The 19,376-nt window shown below is 31.0% G+C and overlaps 3 protein-coding genes across 5 annotated transcripts; 2 read left to right on the plus strand and 1 right to left on the minus strand.

Annotated features, from left to right (window-relative positions):
- The first annotated feature begins 4,239 nt into the window (after positions 1-4,239).
- Positions 4,240-8,066, plus strand: LOC110644036 (mannose-1-phosphate guanylyltransferase 1). Of its 3 annotated transcripts, none has more exons than XM_058151773.1 (5): positions 4,240-4,449; positions 6,023-6,249; positions 6,527-6,589; positions 6,688-6,927; positions 7,042-8,066. In XM_058151773.1, the coding sequence occupies exons 2-5, from the start codon at positions 6,139-6,141 to the stop codon at positions 7,711-7,713; spliced, it is 1,086 nt and encodes a 361-aa protein (XP_058007756.1). In that variant the 5' UTR covers positions 4,240-4,449; positions 6,023-6,138; the 3' UTR covers positions 7,714-8,066. The 3 variants fall into 3 exon arrangements, with proteins under 3 accessions (XP_058007756.1, XP_058007757.1, XP_058007755.1); XM_058151774.1 differs by having other exon boundaries at positions 4,240-4,436; positions 6,119-6,249; XM_058151772.1 differs by having other exon boundaries at positions 4,241-4,449; positions 6,119-6,249.
- A 1,483-nt stretch (positions 8,067-9,549) lies between these two features.
- LOC110644041 (CASP-like protein 5B2) lies at positions 9,550-14,633 on the minus strand. The gene is made up of 3 exons (XM_021796644.2): positions 14,184-14,633; positions 10,897-11,029; positions 9,550-9,930 (listed from the first exon to the last, which is right to left on the minus strand). Exons 1-3 carry the CDS (start codon positions 14,312-14,314, stop codon positions 9,730-9,732), a joined length of 465 nt encoding a protein of 154 aa, XP_021652336.2. The 5' UTR covers positions 14,315-14,633; the 3' UTR covers positions 9,550-9,729.
- Positions 14,634-15,606: 973 nt separating this feature from the next.
- Positions 15,607-18,554, plus strand: LOC110644040 (uncharacterized protein At2g39795, mitochondrial). The gene is made up of 3 exons (XM_021796643.2): positions 15,607-15,991; positions 17,579-17,919; positions 18,007-18,554. Exons 1-3 carry the CDS (start codon positions 15,725-15,727, stop codon positions 18,164-18,166), a joined length of 768 nt encoding a protein of 255 aa, XP_021652335.1. The 5' UTR covers positions 15,607-15,724; the 3' UTR covers positions 18,167-18,554.
- Positions 18,555-19,376: the final 822 nt, after the last annotated feature.

Here is a 19,376-nt window from a genome sequence, read left to right on the forward strand (position 1 = left end):
CCTATTCTCAACAAGGCCATTTTCATAAAATTGTGACTTTACATCAACTTAATTTGACATCTATATGAAAATACTTTACTAGTAGTCAAATATTTTCGTTTGCAAAGCAAGATTTGCTGCAAAACTTCTTAAAAAGCAACGTAGTTGAGAGTGTAAAATCATCAGTCATAATCTAGACCAATTTGGTGAGATCTATCAATTGGTCAAACATGATTTAGAAATATGCAAGGTAGAAGATGGTGTTGCGAGGATTGATTGAATTCTTCAGTTTTATTTTCCATCATCACCTTCTTCTACACAGGCATCAACATAAAGATGGGCTATCTTTTTAAGGTCATTTTTTCCCCTTTCTATTAATTTGTTACTTTTATTTTGCATGAAAATATTAATTTTATTAAGCAGAGGGGAAGAAAAAGTATATTAGACTTTTTTTTTTAATTCAAATTAACGTATATAATTATCATTAAAAGGTAAGTGAACACATGATGAATCAAAGCTGCTAATGATGTCTATTTAGAGGAATATGAGATTTGAATAAGGTCCTGTTTGACAATAATTTTTAAAGTAAAATTTACTATTTTAACTCTAGTTATTAAAATATTATCTTTTTTATTTATATTGTTTAGTAGCATTGTATTTATACTAATATTTAGAGGTTAAGAGAGTTGTTCATGAAAAGTTACCATACTCTCATAACTTTTAAAGGTTAAACAAATAATATCATTATTTTTACACTTAACAGTTAATACAATCGCTAAATTTACTGAACACTTTTACTTTAAGTCATTATATAAATAGCTAATTAGTAACAATTAATATTTACTATAACAGTTAATTTTAATAATCGGATGCTAAAACTATTGAGATTAGAGTTCTGACAATATTTCTTATTTATATATATATGATCTAAAATCTAAGTTATAATCAATAAAATAAAATGCAAATCCACTTGCTAACTAATTAAACTAACCAAAACTTTAAAGAATTTCATGTAAGAATAGATGGAACTAACGTGGTGGATAGTGGAGACCCAAAAGGTTCAATGGTTAACTTTGAAGTGGATACATGGCAAGTTGGCAACACAGCATTCACATTCCAACTTTGGTATGACAACACTAAAGAAAAAGAATCCCAGATCTTCAAGTTACATTAAGCCACACTCAAGCTAGTTCTTGAGACCAAATCTGACTTGGTGCATTGTCAAAGCCAAATTTTAGGTTATTTGCATGTAAAGTTTGAATCTTTCCTTCATTTGTAACTTGGTCGATGGCAAATAAATTAACTTAGTCAAAAAGGCCTTTCTTCAACTTCCATGCAAGCCGTTGCCAGCCAGCCCACAGATTAATCATTTTTTTTTTATGAGGGTGGTCTTGCATGTGACATGCAGCAAGATTATGCCTCGCGTTAAGGATTTTGATGATGAGCTGTGTTTTGCTTTTTTTTTAAATGAAAAATTGTTATTTAGTCTTTTAATTTTAATAAAATTAATTAATTATTTTTTTTTAAAATATATTAATTAATCTTTATATTTTGTTATATTTATTTTTTAATTTATTTTTTAATTTAAATTAAATTTTTTATTAATCAAAAGAGAGTAAATATATATATAGTTTAAGGTTTAAAATATTAAAAGACTATATAATTATTTTTTTCAAAATATAGTGTAAAATTAAATTTTATGCATTTTAGATTTTTCACACTTTATTAATGTTTAAAATAATTAAAGGGATTAGAAAATAAATGAAATAAAATATATAAATTAATTAATTTATTTTTAAAATAAAAAAATTAATTTTATTAAAAGAGAGAAACTAAATAAGAATTTTTACTTTAAAAATTTTTTATAAATTGAAAATCGTCCCTTACATGGGCCAACTCTCACTATTAATTTTGGTATATACAATGTGGGCGGATCTATACTATGGGATATACTTGTGCTGTCGGCTAACTACAACAACGAGTTACACGTTGGCTGTCCAATCAAATCGAAGAGCAGTGCGCCCTCAGCCAATTAAAAATAGACTCTTAATTTTAAAAAATTAAAAAGTATCAATTTTTTTTTTAATTTTTAAAAATTCAAAGATATTGAATTGGTCATTCAAAGATATTTAAAAAATCAAACGCTTTAATTATCATTTACATCAATTATAAAAATATCAATATTTTCATTATAATCTGTATTTAAAAATATAAAAAATTTATCTCTCACTAAAAAAGTATTGAAAATTATATTCATAGATATTGTATTATAATTTAGAGAAATTTTTTAATAAGAAAACTTACTATTACAAGTTAAAATTTTTTTCATAAAATAATATTAAAATTTAAAAATTTTATAATAATAAATTAAAATTAAGAGATAAATATAAAATACAGAGCAAAATTCAACAATATAATATGAAAATTAACCAGCGCATATGATCTAGCTAGTTTTTCTTATTGTAAGGAAGTAGCATATATTTAGATAAATACAAAGTTTTTTTTTAATTAAAAGAAAATAATATATATCGATTTAAAAATTTTGAAAAATAAAAATAATTCTTTAATTTATGGGTAAACACCTTATTATTTTTACCGATAATAATTTTATATTTATAGATTTTTTTTAAGATTAAATGATTTAAAATTTCATTTCATGTTAATCCAAGCTGTAGCATAATAATAATAATAATAATAATAATAATAATAATAATAATAATAATAATAATAATAATAATAATAATAATAATAATGAAGTGTTAGAATTTAAATCTCACTATCACCTTTGTATTATAATCCCTAATGTTTTAAAAAATTTTTAATTTATGTTTTCTCATTTGGAAAACAATAAAAATCTCCAATCAATACAAAATTTAATAATATCAAAATATTTACATAATAAAAATAATATTATAATTTCAAAATTGAATTAAATTAAAATTATTAGTGATATAAAAAATATTTTTATTTTAATATTTTAAATTTAAAAGATAAATTAATCATTTTTCTTGTGTGTTCTATGAATTATTTATTATTTTAATAATATAAATTTATATTTATTTTTTTATTTTATATTTTTATAATTGTATTATAAAATTTTATTAATAATAAAAATTTTAATTAATTATAATTTTATTTTAAATGTGGATAAATAATTAAATTGATTAATATATTATTTTTAAATTATGAAGAAGTTATCTATCATTTTTATGCTTTTCAAATTCTAAATCTTTTACAGAAATATCTATTTTTTGAAATACAATATATATATTTATGCATAAAAATAGATGTGATTTGATAAACAGTTTATCAAATATAAATATAAATATTTTAAAAATATAATAAATAATTAAAAATTTAATTATATAAAAAATAATTAAATTATTAAAATCAATGAATGAAAAGAGAGTTTTTTTAATAAACACTATATTCAATATCCAATATTCAATAGAAGTGAAAAATAAATTTATTTTTTAGTATTAATAAATTTTATTAAATTTTAAAATTTAATAAATAATAAATTATTTATATTTTTTAATTAGTTCATACATACATACTATTAAAAATAAAACTAGCATTCAATATCCTTCTTTCAATCTGATTTTCAAAATTTAAAAATAATAACCGACTCAAATAAATTTTAAAAATTATTATCTTTATATCTTTATTTACATATTAAATAATTAAATATTTTTTTATCACGTTGCATATCAATTAATTAATATATTTATTAACCGGTAGTTTTTATCAATTAAACTTATACAAATCAGCAGAATATAATAACAATTGATTAATAAATAGTATATTTTTAATTTATTTATATTTTCACATTTTTTTTATTTTTTCAATGTTCTTTTTCTAAATTTTCTTGAAAAAATCAATTTTCTAAATTATATATAAAAACATTATTCACATATTAAAAATAAATAGTTGATTATTAAGTCCACAAAATCATTTTATATTCAATATGAACATTTTAATATATACCATCCATCTTCCTCAACCGAATGAAAACAAATGCATTCATTTTCATGTGGTCCAGTCTATATATGAAAATTAAAAAGAAATTCTTATCAGTATACTATCAAATATTAAATAAATAAATAAATAAATAAAAATTGTACTATTTTATCCACACCCTAAAATCTGCCAAAAATATGAAACCACCCCGAAACTTCCATGAATTTAAAATTTTTGCCCGATGGGATAAATGCAATTTCTTCAATAAGAAGGAAAGTTCTCCAAAAATAAAATTTAATATTTTATTTCAAATCCGCCAAGTTCACGGCAGTTAATGGTTTTTCCTTCCTGCTTTATATAAAATTATAATCCCATCGTCTTTCTCTTGACCAACGCGCTGTGTACACTTTAGACTGACTCAGTTCCCGCCGTTGTGACTCGCTCCGGATTGGCGGTTTGGGCCCTGGTTGTGGGACTCGATTCGGATTTTGGATTTGGTGAGGTTTTAAGGTAATCATTTCTTGATATTGTGTTCTCTTACTGTACTAATCTCGAGTGGTATTTGGATCCGAGTGTTTTACATTACGGTTTTGATGGTGTGCTGTTATGTTTTTCTTGAGCTGACTACGGCGTCGTTTGGTGTCGGTTCGATTTGGATCTTCTGCTAAATGCAGCAATGTGGATCATGTTCGACTGTATCATGAATTCTTTTCTTTTTCTTTTTCATTTGATTATTTCTTTTGTTTTGAATTGTCATTTTATGCGTTTTTACGAATTTTTGGATGATTTGATAAGCAATTAACAAGAATTTTAAGTATTTTTGCCAGATCCAGTAATGTTAAAGCAATTTGTTTTGGTTCGCTTTATATGATTAGTAGCTTCACTGCAATTTCGTGCATGTTTACTTGCTATGGTGTGTGTATGGTCACTTCCATGCGAGTTTTTTGGCCTTTTATGACCCAATCAGGTTTCTGTTTCATTTTTCAACCTATCATACAATATTCCAAATTGGAGGTGAACAGTTTTCATTTGCAGGGTCTTAAGCAGTAAGAATTGGGTATATTTTTAAAATTGAATTATCTGGCGAAATTATTGTAGCCCATTGATTTGTTAGAGATCTGTTTTCAATCGGTTGAATTCTCTAGATTTCTGATCTCTTCTGTGTTTTAGAAGTGTACTTTTTTGCTGAAGACAGAAATCCATAATGGCTGCCATTATTTTACGATTACGAGGAATCTGTTGCCTTTTCACCCCTTTCTGTTTGTTTGAGTATATTATAGGAAACCTCTTGGCAATTTTGCTTCTCTTCCTTGTGCGTGGTACTTTAAATTTTCCTCTCTTAGCATTTGTCAAATTACCAAATTGGGGATTATTGCTTCACAAGATATAGGAAAATGTGTAAAATAGTTCCAACTCCAGAAGTTGGAATGCAAATTAAGTGCAGCTATTTTGTAGAATGGACCCTTCCTAATATTTCGGCTGTAAGTTGAAACCTTCTTCTAATTCTTCCTAGCACTCCATTGTGGCTGTTTCCTCTGTGCTTGGTGCTACAAAGTTAGGAATCAGAAAAGGAAAATTGTGTAACATTCAAGTTAACTGAGGCCTCTTTTTCTTTGTTAAGAAGGATAAAGAAATTTAAAGCTAGTCATTTACGTGAAGCAATGGTTATCTAGTAACTATATTCTGGTTTAGACATATTGTCCTTGATGTAGTAACTGATGAAAAAAATAAAACCAACTTTATCATTTTTATTGAAATTACTGATATGTAGCGTTTTGCTTGAAGTTGTTCACTGATACTGGCTAATTCATATGGATAGGTTGGCATTACTCGTTTAGTGTTATGATTTATGTTATGACACGTGTGTTTAGAGCTTTTGGCTGAGTCCCTCACTCTTCATTTTAAATTTTGTGGTATGTCGTCTCCAATTCTTATAATGGAATTGTTCGTCTCCCTGCCTGTTGTGAAGTTTTGAGGTTTCACTGCTTTGCCATAAAAGAGAATTCATGAGTTCCTTCTTATGTTTCTTTAGATCTACAATTGTCATTAATGAGGATCTTTTGCTTTTTGTTGTGATGAATAGAAAAGGAGATGGGTTCTGCTGATGATAATGTCTTGGGTTCTGCTGATATTGGTCTTTATTAAGCTGCTGCTTAGTTTCTGACTTTTCAATTCACAGGAAAAGCAGAGTATTCCACAATGAAGGCGCTGATTCTTGTTGGAGGGTTTGGGACACGGTTGAGGCCATTGACCCTCAGTGTACCTAAACCACTTGTTGAATTTGCCAACAAACCTATGATCCTACATCAGGTATAAATTTGCAAGTGTTATGTTCCTTCAAAACTGTAATGCATTTCTAATTAGATTCATAAATATTATGCTTACTTTTGGTTATCTAACTCTGTTGATTTCCATTTCTTTGAGATCCATGATTGAGAAACAAGAAGCTTTTGTTAAATCATTAGAAGTCTAGGTTTTTGTAGAACTTAAACCTTTTACTAGGCATTACATCTGCTCCCCTCTCTCTCTCTCTCTCTCTCTCTCTCTCTCTCTCTTAATTTATGGCTCGACTTTGAGTTCCTTGCAGATTGAGGCGCTTAAGGAAATTGGAGTGACTGAAGTGGTTTTGGCTATTAACTACCAACCAGAGGTAAATAATGTATTCCTTACTTCCTTCCCTTTCATCACTGTCAAGTTAAAGAGGTTGATTCAACTTAAGTTTGTTTATGTTCCTTTATCTTTCTGCAGGTAATGTTGAACTTCTTGAAGGAATTCGAGGCTAAGCTAGGGATCAAGATCACATGCTCACAAGAGACCGAGCCACTTGGCACTGCTGGTCCTCTGGCTCTGGCTAGGGACAAATTGATTGATGATTCTGGTGAACCATTTTTTGTTCTCAACAGTGATGTCATCAGTGAGTACCCACTCAAAGAAATGATAGAGTTCCATAAAGCCCATGGAGGAGAGGCTTCCATAATGGTGACGAAGGTAACAATTCCACTCAACTAATTAGTATATAACTTAGTAAATTCTTCCCTAGTGATGCTTTGAATCTAAAAGGCAATTGTCAATTGATTGAAATCATTTGACCTTACATAATAGGTGGATGAGCCATCAAAATATGGTGTGGTGGTTATGGAAGAATCCACAGGGAAGGTTGAGCGATTTGTGGAAAAACCAAAAATATTTGTTGGAAACAAAATCAATGCTGGAATTTATCTCTTGAACCCATCTGTTCTTAATCGAATTGAACTTAGACCCACCTCAATTGAGAAAGAGGTCTTCCCAAAAATTGCAGCAGATAAACAGCTCTATGGAATGGTCCTCCCAGGCTTTTGGATGGACATTGGACAGCCAAGAGATTACATTACTGGTCTGAGACTCTATCTAGATTCCTTGCGAAAGAAATCCTCATCTAGGTTAGCCACTGGTCCCCATGTTGTGGGAAATGTTTTGGTGGATGAGACTGCCAAGATTGGAGACGGATGCTTGATTGGACCTGATGTTGCAATAGGTCCAGGTTGTGTTGTTGAGTCAGGAGTTAGACTCTCTCGCTGCACCGTGATGCGTGGAGTTCGCATCAAGAAGCACGCTTGCATTTCTAGCAGCATCATAGGGTGGCACTCCACTGTTGGCCAATGGGCTCGTGTGGAAAACATGACAATCCTTGGAGAAGATGTCCATGTATGCGATGAAATTTACAGCAATGGGGGTGTGGTTTTGCCTCACAAAGAGATCAAATCAAGCATTTTGAAGCCAGAGATAGTTATGTGAGGGAACAGGATCGAGATCTGTAGAATATGTTTAGGCAGGGAGATGGCAACGTGTTTGGTTCTTTTGTCCTTTCCTTTTCTCAAGTGTAAAAGTCAGTTATTCAATGCGAGTCAAGCTGCTGAATGTTTCTCTGTTTATGGAGGGCATAAAATGTTTGTCTTGGTGTGAGAAGTGTGACTTGGCTATGTACATAGAAATAAGTTTTCTGTTTCTCGGGCTTTTCCTGTAATTTGTCAATTGCAAATTCTTTGTTCCATCCTGCCATTTTAATATGGATCCTTGGTAATGGTGGGATCTTTTTGGATTTTTTGTTTTAATTTATGCAATAATATGATTCTCATTAAGTGTCGGCAGCTTAAGTTATCAATTTTGTTCTCTTGTGATTTTCAAAATTTTCACAGGATTTACCCTTTCTAATTTCTGAGTGGAGAGTCACAGACGTCGTCTTATCGTTAGTCCTTCGTGCAAAATACTGTTTCTTCAAGAGTTGAAAGGAGAATTTTTTATGAAATAGATCAAATTTTCCTCTTAGTGATAAAAAAAATTTATGGTTTCATCCAAAAATTTCACAGGTGATTTTCCCTTTTCCATGGCCTTGACCTTTGACGTGGCTGGTGGGTCACGACAATGAAACGAAGGATAAGCTTTTCCAAGGGGTATGCATGGTGGAACTGAAAGGTAATCATAGACTCTTATCTTCAGACACAGAAATTGCGATATGGAGAGGTACACATAAGGGGTCCCAAACAGATAGCAGTGTTGGTCTTTTGTGGTGCCAAACTCGATTCCTGAGAAAAGGCAGCCTATCTTGTTTAGGTCAAGGGTCCTCCCTGGCTCTTGTCTTATTTGTTTTTCTATTTCCCACATCAGCACACATCGTGAAAACTTAATCTTGACATAATTTTATTTCAATTTTTGTGCAGAGCCTACAATATTGCAAACAAAATAAAGAAAAAGGATCCATGGCCTACCATGTGATCTACCTAACATCCCACTCAAAGCATATTTGCTATTCTTAATAGGTTAAATCACTATTGAAAGGTCAAATATTGCAATTTGACAATTTTACAAGCATACTTAAAGAAAATAAAATACATGACATAATTTGAAGATGCAAGAACTAGTAGTGTTCATTTTGAACTAGTAGTGTTCATTTTATTTTCCTTCTACTAAGATAATAATAATGATGTACAGATGGGCATGATAGCAGGTAGTGGATTGTGAATGGTCTGAAAGATCGATTTGGAATCTTGGGAGTGTGGATAATTTAATATTATTTTCATAAGTTTCAGCAATTTCTCTTTAGATCCTCCACCTTTCCAAGAATTTAGATGGTTGTCCAAGTAAAAACTGCTTTAATTAGGAGGTAGCATGGCAAACATGAGAGTCTTTACTCTTTAATGCATTCAACTATGGACTAGTTTAATTGTTGCTTTCAGAAGTTTGAAAAGAATCTTGATCTGATGGTGACATCTCTTATCAAAGGTACATTAACGCCATAAAAATATAACATGGTATCTATGGCTATAATTGTAGAGGCACCATAACAATAATATGAGAGCCTTTACAGTATTAAACTAGTTCAATTGTTGCTTTCAAGACTTTGAATTGAACACTAATGCAATGATGACACCTTCTACCCAGAGCCATACATAACTACACCATTATTCATTGGCAACTTGCACAGCAAATCAGTAGGACAAGGATATATAGAAATTAGACTGTTAACCACTCTAAAGGTTAGAAGTAGTGAGTGGCTGGGGTGGCACAAGTGACAAGATCACTTTGAAGGTCACCTTCATTTCTAACTCAGGCTTAATCCATGCACAACTCAGCTAGGAAACAATCATTCTCCCACTAAACATTCTTAAATGGACAAGTACATATAACGTATGGGTTGGCCTATTGAAAATGGATAATTATGACAATTCCAAGAAAAACAGCTGTGTTCCAGAAATAACGATATTTACAAGGTAAAATGAAGAATATTGGTCTGCGTGGTTGGTGTTGATTAATTCATACATTGGCCAAAAGCCAAAACATAACATGAGAAGATATGGCAAGGAGAAACCATGAGATAAATGCCAAAGCAATGGAGATTTGGAACCTGCTGCATGGCAAAAATTGTGGTCCTTTGCAGTAATGCAAGTCTTTTGCGTACAAAACTGTAACTCCAGCTGATGCACATGCAGCTGCAAGTGATAGAATCGACGTAACCTGTAATTTAAGCAATCATTACATGAGAATGAGAGTCATTACTGCAAAATCAACTCAAAAAACTTTGAGAATTTTGCAAATAATTCAAATTCAAGGATTCTTCTCATTGTGATATTTTCATAAAATTCACTAATATTATTCTGACATATTATTGCATTGCAAAGAAAGGAACCAAAAAGTCAAATCAGCCTGATAAGTTCGATGAAATTTTGGTGAAAGGTGCCAAAATTGTTCATATTTATACAAGTGTTAATTTTCTACTAAGTATGTCTCACGACCGTATAAAGAAGCCAAGAACCTCAAAAGTACAAAACACTTAATGAAATAATCATTCATCTTAATCTTTAAAGTCTTGCTGATTTGAAATTTAAGGCCAACATATAATAGAGCTATCAAGGAGACAAATAAGGTGATAGTTTGGATGGTGCTCTGGTCTATCCTTATCAATGACAACGACAAATATATAATTGAGGTGAAAAAAAGTGAGTTTGGAGGGGAAAGGGAAATATAAACTATAGGGTTCATATATCCAAATCCGGCCTCGCTATTTCACATCTCATGATAAGGCTCACCTGTTGATAGAAAAAAAAGGGGCTCTCCTACCACACAATAAACACCCAACCTAGGAGCATATACAATATAAGACAAGATGAATGCACAGAAGTTATCCTTTTCCCATTCACGAGGATTATCCTTTTTCCATGCACAAATTTTAGCTTTTTGTTTAAACTGTTGCCTTGAGCACCTTGAGCATGAAGTTCACAAACAATATTTCACTCAGCAATACCCTTCTCCTCAATCATTTGATGTTAAATTTTCTTAAAAAATTATTCTAGAGTAGCAGTTGTTCCATCCTTTCAGTGATTAATGTATGTGATTGGGCCATCAACACATAAAAAAAAATACAAAATTTATCTTATCTATACAAATTAATGCATAAACAAAAGTGTAGAAAAATATCTTTACCCAGTCACCAACAACGAATAGGCTCACTAAGACAGGATTTTGCAGGTTTCTCTTTGATCTCAAAGCATGCAGATCAAGGCATGCAAGCCCAAAACTCCAAAGAAGTTGAAGCCCCATTGAAGCAATCAAATAGCTGAATTCAATATGCAAAAATCAAAATTGTAGTACCACCACATAGAAGAAATGATGCACTGTTAAGAAAATGCACCAGAAGTACATGAAAAAAGTGAGATCAGCATGCATCAGTAGCAGAGACTGCCTTGTTAACAGATTTTAACATACCTCCGTGCACGTATTTATATATGGTCATGCATACAAGTTTGCCTTTAAATGACATCCAAAATCTTAGCATTACCATGACTATGGATATTAAACATCAGTTTTTAAATGAAAAGCATACAAAGGAACAATCTTGGACCCCAAAGGCTTAGATGGTTAAGCAACATGGTTAGGGTTTATACCCCCAAAACACCAGATGCTAAACACCACTAAAACAGGGAATCCATGAATAGCCATAAAGAGATGAACAAAAAGAACTACTTTCTACAATTAAGGATAAAATGGATTTTATGTGGAGTCAGAGAAAAAAATGTAAGAGATAACAGAGGAAGATTAATGCAATGAATACAATTAATAAACACAGCAGAATGCCAGGGTACTTAGAAATTAAGGTTATCTGGGTAGCTATGGGAGTAATAGAATGAGGCCTATTCAACATTTTAGTTGCTCAACTGAACTTAAGTGCCCTGAACAAAGGCTGCAATCTACATCTAACCAAATCATATCAATAACAACACCAACATCATTAATCCAAAGTAACACCAAAAACCTACCACATGACCTCCCAAAACATTGAACCTTCACATAACGTACGGTGATAAATACCTTCTCAATTCAAAGTGATTGTTCAGTGGTTCTCTATATCAAATCCATTATCCCTAATGTTGTGTTTGGAATCAAATGAATATGGGATTCATTTAATTTGCAACTGAATTCAATAAAGAGTGAATTCTCATATTTAGTATCTTACATTTTAATGCATAAAAATTCATTTTATATTATGCAGCTATTGTAAAAAATTTCAGAACTACATACTCTTTTAGAATTCACTTACATATTTTACCAATTTTGATGGAATTTTGTTCAAGTACAACCAATTCCATAAATTAATATAGATTTCAAAAATTTTTGAAGTTGCAAACAAGTTAAGCATGAATAAATTAATTCCATAAACTTTTAAGTCATTTGTTCAAAACTAGCCCTTTGGGGTTCAATCAAAAACCAATACTTGCTCAATCTTCATCTGCTTTATTGAATTGAGATACATTTAGAATATTGACTTGGCGATGCTATGAAATTAATAAAAAAAATTACCATAAATGTGTTATGCTAATACATTAGCTGGTGGAAATTGTAGGATCCGGTACTTACCACTTTGCCAAAAGCTTAAGCTGTTAGCAGAGGTACAACTCTAATTTCTTCTAGCATAGCAGCCCAAGCACATAGGCCAAAGAGATTTGGTAGGATGCTAGCCTACTAGGTTATCCCTACCCAATGCCAACAATCCCTCCAGCATCTACTAGGGATTCGAACCATGACCTCGACTCTGATATCAATTGTAAGATCAAGTACTTACCACTGTGCCAAAAGCTTAAACTGTTAGTAGAGACACAATTCTAACTCTTTTTAGCGTAGCAGCCCAAGCGCCATAGGCTGAAGAATTTGGGCAGAATGCTGGGCCAGTAGATTATTCCCACTCAGTGCCAATAGTAATGATTCCTTCCAGGTCCCCAATCACTAAATAATATGGTTGTGCTTGGTTCTTAGTTTGATAGATAAAGAGATCCATCTTTCCAAATAGGAAATATCAATTAGGCTAGCATACAACCTCTAAAATTATGACATGAGACAAGTATTTCTCAAAAGAGGAATAGTTTATCAAAGGTTGGTCAAATATTTATATAAGCATATTTCTTTTTTGTTTCTCCATAATTTACAATTGGTTCTGCCATTGAATGCCTGCACTCTTCAGATTTGGGAATGTCTATTCTCTATATCAATAAGGAGGCACAAGGCAAAACGACCATTTTCTATATTTTGTTGTAACAGTTTATCAACTCCATTTTGACTAATTTCTAAATGATCCCAAATTGGGAATTTTCAATGCCATCGTGATATATTTCTCTTTGATCCATTATGGGCAAGCTCATAGTTTGAAACTACCCATCAAACCCATCAGCTTGAATGTGACCCATCATATTGTAGAAACAAAATCACTATCGACCAAGCCCTTCTATTCTTATTAACAAGGGTTTCCATGCATATTAAAATTTTTTTCCCCTTCTTGTTTAACAAAAAAATTTAACAAAGGAAGAAGAGACCAATTATGAGTAGGCATACTTCTCTAATCAGTTAAAAGTACGAGGAGAGAACTAACAAAGTAAAATACTCCAAGTACATCCCAAAAGCAAAATTCCATAAAGATTAGAGAGATCAGGAAAACAACAATATCCTGCAATAACTAAGGAGGCAAGAACTGATGACACAAATATACCAAAATCTCTGTAACATAATAACTGCTGGCCTTAGTTTTCTCTCTGAATCCCTCCACGCATTCTAACCAAATCCACTATTACCCCAAAACAACAGAAAGCCTATTCCAAATGGGTTAAGCAAGAGGAATGGGGGAAAAAAGAAAAAAGAGATAGGGTTGATCATTGGCTATTGGGAAAACACATAAAACAAATCAGGAGACAAAGACCTGTTATGCCTCCTTACACAGACAAGTTATTGCCATTAATTCTGCTGAAGAATGCTAACCAAACAAATGACTCCACTTTTGAGGATTCTTAATTCTTAATCTTGAAAATATCTTTTTCCCAGATTTCTCCACTAACTCAAGCAAAAACACAAAAGTGCTGCTTCCGTACAATGACATTGCACTCAAATTGGGAAAAACTAGCCCAAAAATTTACTATTTCAAACATCCTCACCACCTCCCACACCACCGATCCCCACAAAAAATAAAGGAAGACCAACTCATTTAAACTCGCATGTTTTTCCGGCACAAATTTAATAAAGCAATCTTTTAAGTAAAATTCACTACATTAATGCGAGAATCAATAACATAAATTTACTAATCAAATGATCCACTGGGCAAGTCACAGTGAATCAGCATCAATTCCGAACTAAAATGCGTTTAAACTCACAACAGACAACAGAATATTAAATGAAGAACAACAGCTAATTTGTACCCAATATAACAAGAGGTATAGAAATGAAATTACCAGAAAGCGGTGGAGTCGAAGAATCCACGAGCAGAGACCATGACTCCAATTGAAGCAGCTGCAAAAGCAAACTGCCCAACTCTCAGTCCCAGCCCACTGACTCTCCCTGGACTCCCAAACAACTCCTTCATCTCTATCTCTAAAAGAAAGAAACTTTCTCTCTCTAGAAAAATACCCTTCCACAATAGACTGACAAAGAAGGAATTTTTAGGTGTTGGGTGCTTTTCAGATTGATCTTTTTCTCTAAGATTCCATGAATGCAACACCTCCACCGCCACCCCTCTCCTGTAAAACAATGGAAAAAGGCTTTAATGTGGAAGTGGGATTTACATAGATTTGGATTTGGATTTGGGTTTCATTCTTCAGGATCTCCCTTAAAATTCTCTTATGAATGCTCTTATACCCTTGAAAACTAAAACTCTGGCTTTTGGATATTTACTTTTTTTTTAATTATTAGAAAAATGCATTACATTGATAATTGTTTCTAATGCACTGTTCAGTTTAAACGGCATGAAACGGTCGATTTAATTTATACACTAATTTAGTTTAATTTAATTTTAATTTTAAAATTTTTTTATTTTAAATTAATTTTAAGAAAAAAATTTCAATAAATGAAATCAAATCTAAATCAAAGTAAAAATCATAAAATTAAATGAAAATTATGTCTAAATCAAAATAAAAATTATAAAATAAAATAAAAATTAAATTAAAAAAATTTTATTAAAAACTTAAATCGATTAAATTAAATTAAATTAGATTAATTTAATTCACTTTAATTTTTTTTTATTTTAATTTGATTTGCATTAATTTATAATATTTATAAATTCAATTAATTTAATTTTTTAATTTTTATTTTATTTTATTTTATTTTTAATTTTTGTGCTGCTTTATTTGTTTTGTGTTTTAGCATTAAACTCATGAATATCATTAATTATATTTTTAATATTAAATGAACGAATCACTATTGATGATATTTGAATTCTAATATCCCCTTGCAATGGCAATTTAACCCATTCTAAAGAAAAATCTTTGTCCTTCAAATAGGAATAATCTAATTGTTTTTTTTTTCTATTTTAAAATATAATAAATAAAAAAATATTGAATTTAACTATTATTTATTTATTATGAAATTAATTATTTTACATTAAAAAAAATTATTTTTATAAATGCAATTACTATACACTTAATTTTATATTAGAATAAGCTTAATAACTGTGAAATAAAATATATATATTTAAATTTATATTTATTATTATTTTTGTTAAATTCATTTTATGATAAAAATATTTTTTATATATAAATTATTTTTTAAAAAATAAATAGAGTGTTTTTCTTTAATTTACAAAAAAAAAAAAGGTAAAAGGTCGGAATTTTTAATCATTTGTAGTCAAATATGACATGGCAGTAATATAGTGGTCACTGATTTCACTACCATGATATTTACTGTAGAGGTTCTGCTAAAAATTGAGCTCAGCATATAAACCCTAAACCCTTAAAAGGCTTCACATCGTCGACTCTAAAGCCTGGCCTTAAAGAAGACAATGGCTCTGGCTGCGATTATCCGCAAATCGGCGTCCAATTTGGCTCCGCTAGTGAGTCGAATCGTTCGAATAGGTCACAGAAACTACCTTTCTGCCCTCTCCCCCCCAGTAAATCACCATGCCAGTTTTTCTCACAGCAGACCCCACGCTGTTCTACAATACTATTCTACGGCTAGTGATGCTAAGAAGCAGAGTTCGACTGAGTTCCTTCTCCGAGTCATTGAATCCGAGATCAAGGTAGCCCAGGAAACTGATGATCACGACCGGGTAAGTACTTGTTTTGGACTTTTCTCGCTCATGGGTTTGTTTGTTTCCTTAGCAAATGGAAGGAATTTTGAAAAATAATAATGAAAAGGGCTGTAATTTTAGTCTATGCTATTCAAGCAAAGTTGAGTGGTTGTTTTTGTTTTGTGTGTATTGTTTTAATTCAGGGATAGAAAGTTATGTAATTGATTTGCACATTGAAGGCATTTGATGCTATGTTTATTGAAGAAAAATATTATAGACGTTATCATGCGTTCTATTGCTGCTGATAAATGGGAGTAAATGAGGTTTCGAATTTGGTGTTTGCACTTGATCTTGGATTGCAAAAATTGGAATATGACAAATCAAAGGTGATGCTCAGTATAGAGTTACTTTTGAGCTGTTATCATTTCTTTTTTGGTCACTGATAAATGCTAGGGAAGAGGTGAAAATAAATTTTGGGACTTAATATTTACATTTCATAGAAATTTGAGTATTTTTTGGTTTATGTGACCATCCATGCAAGCCTCTAGAGAGATCTTTAGCCTCACTTCCCCTTCCCTTTTTGAATTCTCCTAAAGAAATTAATATTTATTTATAATTAATTGAATTGTCTGTTTTATTAAAATAATCTATTTAGATAATGTACTTTGAGTTCTAGTTATTGGTTTGGGCAATCTTCAAGCTAGATGTAATTTGGGTCTTGCTGGAACCTGAGAAAACAACATTACCAGTGGTTGTTGGCATATATTTTATCTTTTATGAGTTAGAAGACGTTAAGAATCTGTGGGATATGCAGCATGAAGCTCATAGTTTGTTTCTTTATTGACCCCGGGTCCCTGTATACTTCCCATGTAAAGAAGCTGGAGAGAATAGTGGACTAAGCTCTAAGTATGAATTAGAGTTTTGAATTTAGAATAGTTTGTTTTGTCTTATCAAAAAAAATTATTTGTTTATTATGGATTTGATAAATGACCTTGAAATTAACACACCATTTGGTAAGCAGAGAACAAGAAATTTGTATTATTTGCAAATGAGTCTTAGTAGAATCAATATACAGATATATAATATATTATCATGTTTAGTGCTTAGAACCTAATTGAATTCAACCAACATTATGTTCAGAACAGATGAAGAGATAGTGTGAGAAGTCCCCTACATGCTACTGGTATTTAAGGAGTGAGAAAGGGTGACTGAGTTACTAGTATTTAAGGAGGGTAGGCAAATGTAATTAAATTTATACTTTGATTAGTGTGACATTCATTTGTGAATTCCATAAATTTTTATAGGAATTGTCTCAAGTGGATTGATTTCCTTGTAAATTAAGGAATTCAAATAACGAATTGCAAATGAGTTCCTGAAATTGAATTTCATAAAAGTTTTGTGAAATTTACTTTTTCCATACACTCTATTGGGCATATTTTAGTCAAGTATGGGCTTACTTTTTTATTTTTATTTGATTTACTTATCTGGTGATCAAGCATAGTCCTATTCAGCTATTCTGATAGAAGTGACTTTTAAACCTAGGCCTAACTCAATCTTATGTGTGACTATTTTAAAGTAGCATTTTTTTTTTGATATTCTGTCTCTTTTCTGATATATGCATAACAGGTTGAAGAGTTTCCAAAAGAGTTCCCTTTCAAGATTGATGATAATGCAGGGCAACAAACTGTAATTCTTACAAGAGAATATGAAGGTGAACTTGTGACAGTGGATGTTCACATGCCTGATCTTGTTACTGGGGAAGGAAATGAAATTGATGATGACACTGATGATATTCAGAAGCCAACTCAATCTAGCATCCCATTGGTTGTTACTGTCTCTAAAAGGAGCGGAAATTCTCTAGAGTTCCACTGTGTTGCTTACCCTGACGAGATTGCAATTGACAGTTTATCAGTTAAAAATCTAGAAACTCAAGAAGATCAAGTTGCGTATGAAGGGCCTAACTTTCAGTAAGCTACTGTCACTCATCCATTGGTGATTAGTGAGGGTTTCTTTAATCAGTTTTGTAATGAGAGTCTCTTGTTATTTTTTTACAGGGATTTGGATGAGAAATTGAGGAAGGCTTTCCACAAGTATCTGGAGATTAGAGGAATAAAGCCCAGCACAACCAACTTCCTGCATGAGTACATGATCAACAAAGACAGTCGAGAATTCTTGGGGTGGTTGAAGAACCTTAAGAAGTTCATTGAAGCATAAACCTTTTGGGACCAATTTCTTCCATGGGTACGTAATTGACGGAGTCAAGATTTGTGGGAGCAGGTGAAGAACCTCAAGGAATTCACAGAAGCATAAATCATTTTGCCCTACAAAAGAAAATGTCATGCTAACTAGCTTTTTGTGGCCTTCACCCATCACCACCTTGTAGAATTCTACTGGTAGCATCCTATCATAAATTCATATTTTTTATACTTACTTCGTGAAGTGGACAACTCTGTTTTAGAAAGTTCATTGTAAAACTCCAAGAAGGCAAGAACAAGTGTTAAAATGACTTATGTCTTGGGAAGTATTTGTTGCATTGCTCAGGCATAAATACTCTTACAAATTACTAGTCTATTAAACTGGTTTTATTGGTTTTCCATTTTCATATTGTTACTTCTTTCAAACTTGAATTGCATTGTGTTGTTGACTTTTCTAACAGAACAGTGTTGCAGAAATTGTCATGTTAAATTATTTGAAAAACATTGAATAAACTTTATTCAACTTGTTTGATGATAATGAGCTAAAAAAGAGCAGTAGGATGATATGCCAATATCATGATTTAAGTAGCTAAAAGTAAGGCTAAAGCTTAGAGGGAGTCATTTACTATTAGGTGGATGGCCTTAAATTAGGTTTTAAATTGTTATTTAACTATAAAAATAATTTTTATTTTTAGTTTAAATGATAATTTTTATTTTAATTGATTTTTGTGGTCAGTTCGTTTTCCATTTTTTTCTTGCAATGCAAGTAATATTTTCATTGAGAAGTGAAAATTTAAGGTAAAACAAAATTTTCTTATAATTTTGGCTTTTTATTGTTCTTCATTCATCAAATATTTTATAAAATTATTATTTTAAAAAATTCAATGATGCAATTTTCTTGGTGGAAACATTTTTACAAATTGTTGGTTTTTCAATCAATTTTTTATGCTAAAATTTTTATTATATAAATTTTAAGGGACAAAGTTTGGTGTTTAGATAAATGTTTCTATAAATTTTTAAAATATTTTTTAAATTACAATTTCATTTTAGACCAGTTTGATACTTCTGATGCAGTGTCCCAGATTTTTTTTTCTTTTTTCTCTCCAAGGGCTGTAAAGTAAATTTGACCCATTTTAAGGAATCCAATATTTTTTTAAAAAAAAAATTATATTTTTAAGAATACATAAAAATAATAGGCAGATCCTATTTATAATGGAAATGCAAATTAT

Source organism: Hevea brasiliensis, chromosome 8, assembly GCF_030052815.1.
Source record: "Hevea brasiliensis isolate MT/VB/25A 57/8 chromosome 8, ASM3005281v1, whole genome shotgun sequence".
Classification (NCBI taxonomy): domain Eukaryota; kingdom Viridiplantae; phylum Streptophyta; class Magnoliopsida; order Malpighiales; family Euphorbiaceae; genus Hevea; species Hevea brasiliensis.

Bases quoted from the DNA above. Each gene is read 5' to 3' on its own strand.
- LOC110644040 (XM_021796643.2), top strand. From the start codon at position 15,725: ATGGCTCTGGCTGCGATTATCCGCAAATCGGCGTCCAATTTGGCTCCG. The intron at 15,992-17,578 runs GTAAGTACTTGT...TATGCATAACAG, and splicing joins AAACTGATGATCACGACCGG to GTTGAAGAGTTTCCAAAAGA. The intron at 17,920-18,006 runs GTAAGCTACTGT...ATTTTTTTACAG, and splicing joins TATGAAGGGCCTAACTTTCA to GGATTTGGATGAGAAATTGA.
- LOC110644036 (XM_058151773.1), top strand. From the start codon at position 6,139: ATGAAGGCGCTGATTCTTGTTGGAGGGTTTGGGACACGGTTGAGGCCA. The intron at 6,250-6,526 runs GTATAAATTTGC...AGTTCCTTGCAG, and splicing joins AACCTATGATCCTACATCAG to ATTGAGGCGCTTAAGGAAAT. The intron at 6,590-6,687 runs GTAAATAATGTA...ATCTTTCTGCAG, and splicing joins CTATTAACTACCAACCAGAG to GTAATGTTGAACTTCTTGAA.
- LOC110644041 (XM_021796644.2), bottom strand. From the start codon at position 14,314: ATGAAGGAGTTGTTTGGGAGTCCAGGGAGAGTCAGTGGGCTGGGACTG. The intron at 11,030-14,183 runs GTAATTTCATTT...TATTGAATTCAG, and splicing joins TTCGACTCCACCGCTTTCTG to CTATTTGATTGCTTCAATGG. The intron at 9,931-10,896 runs GTAAAGATATTT...CTTAAATTACAG, and splicing joins TATTCGTTGTTGGTGACTGG to GTTACGTCGATTCTATCACT.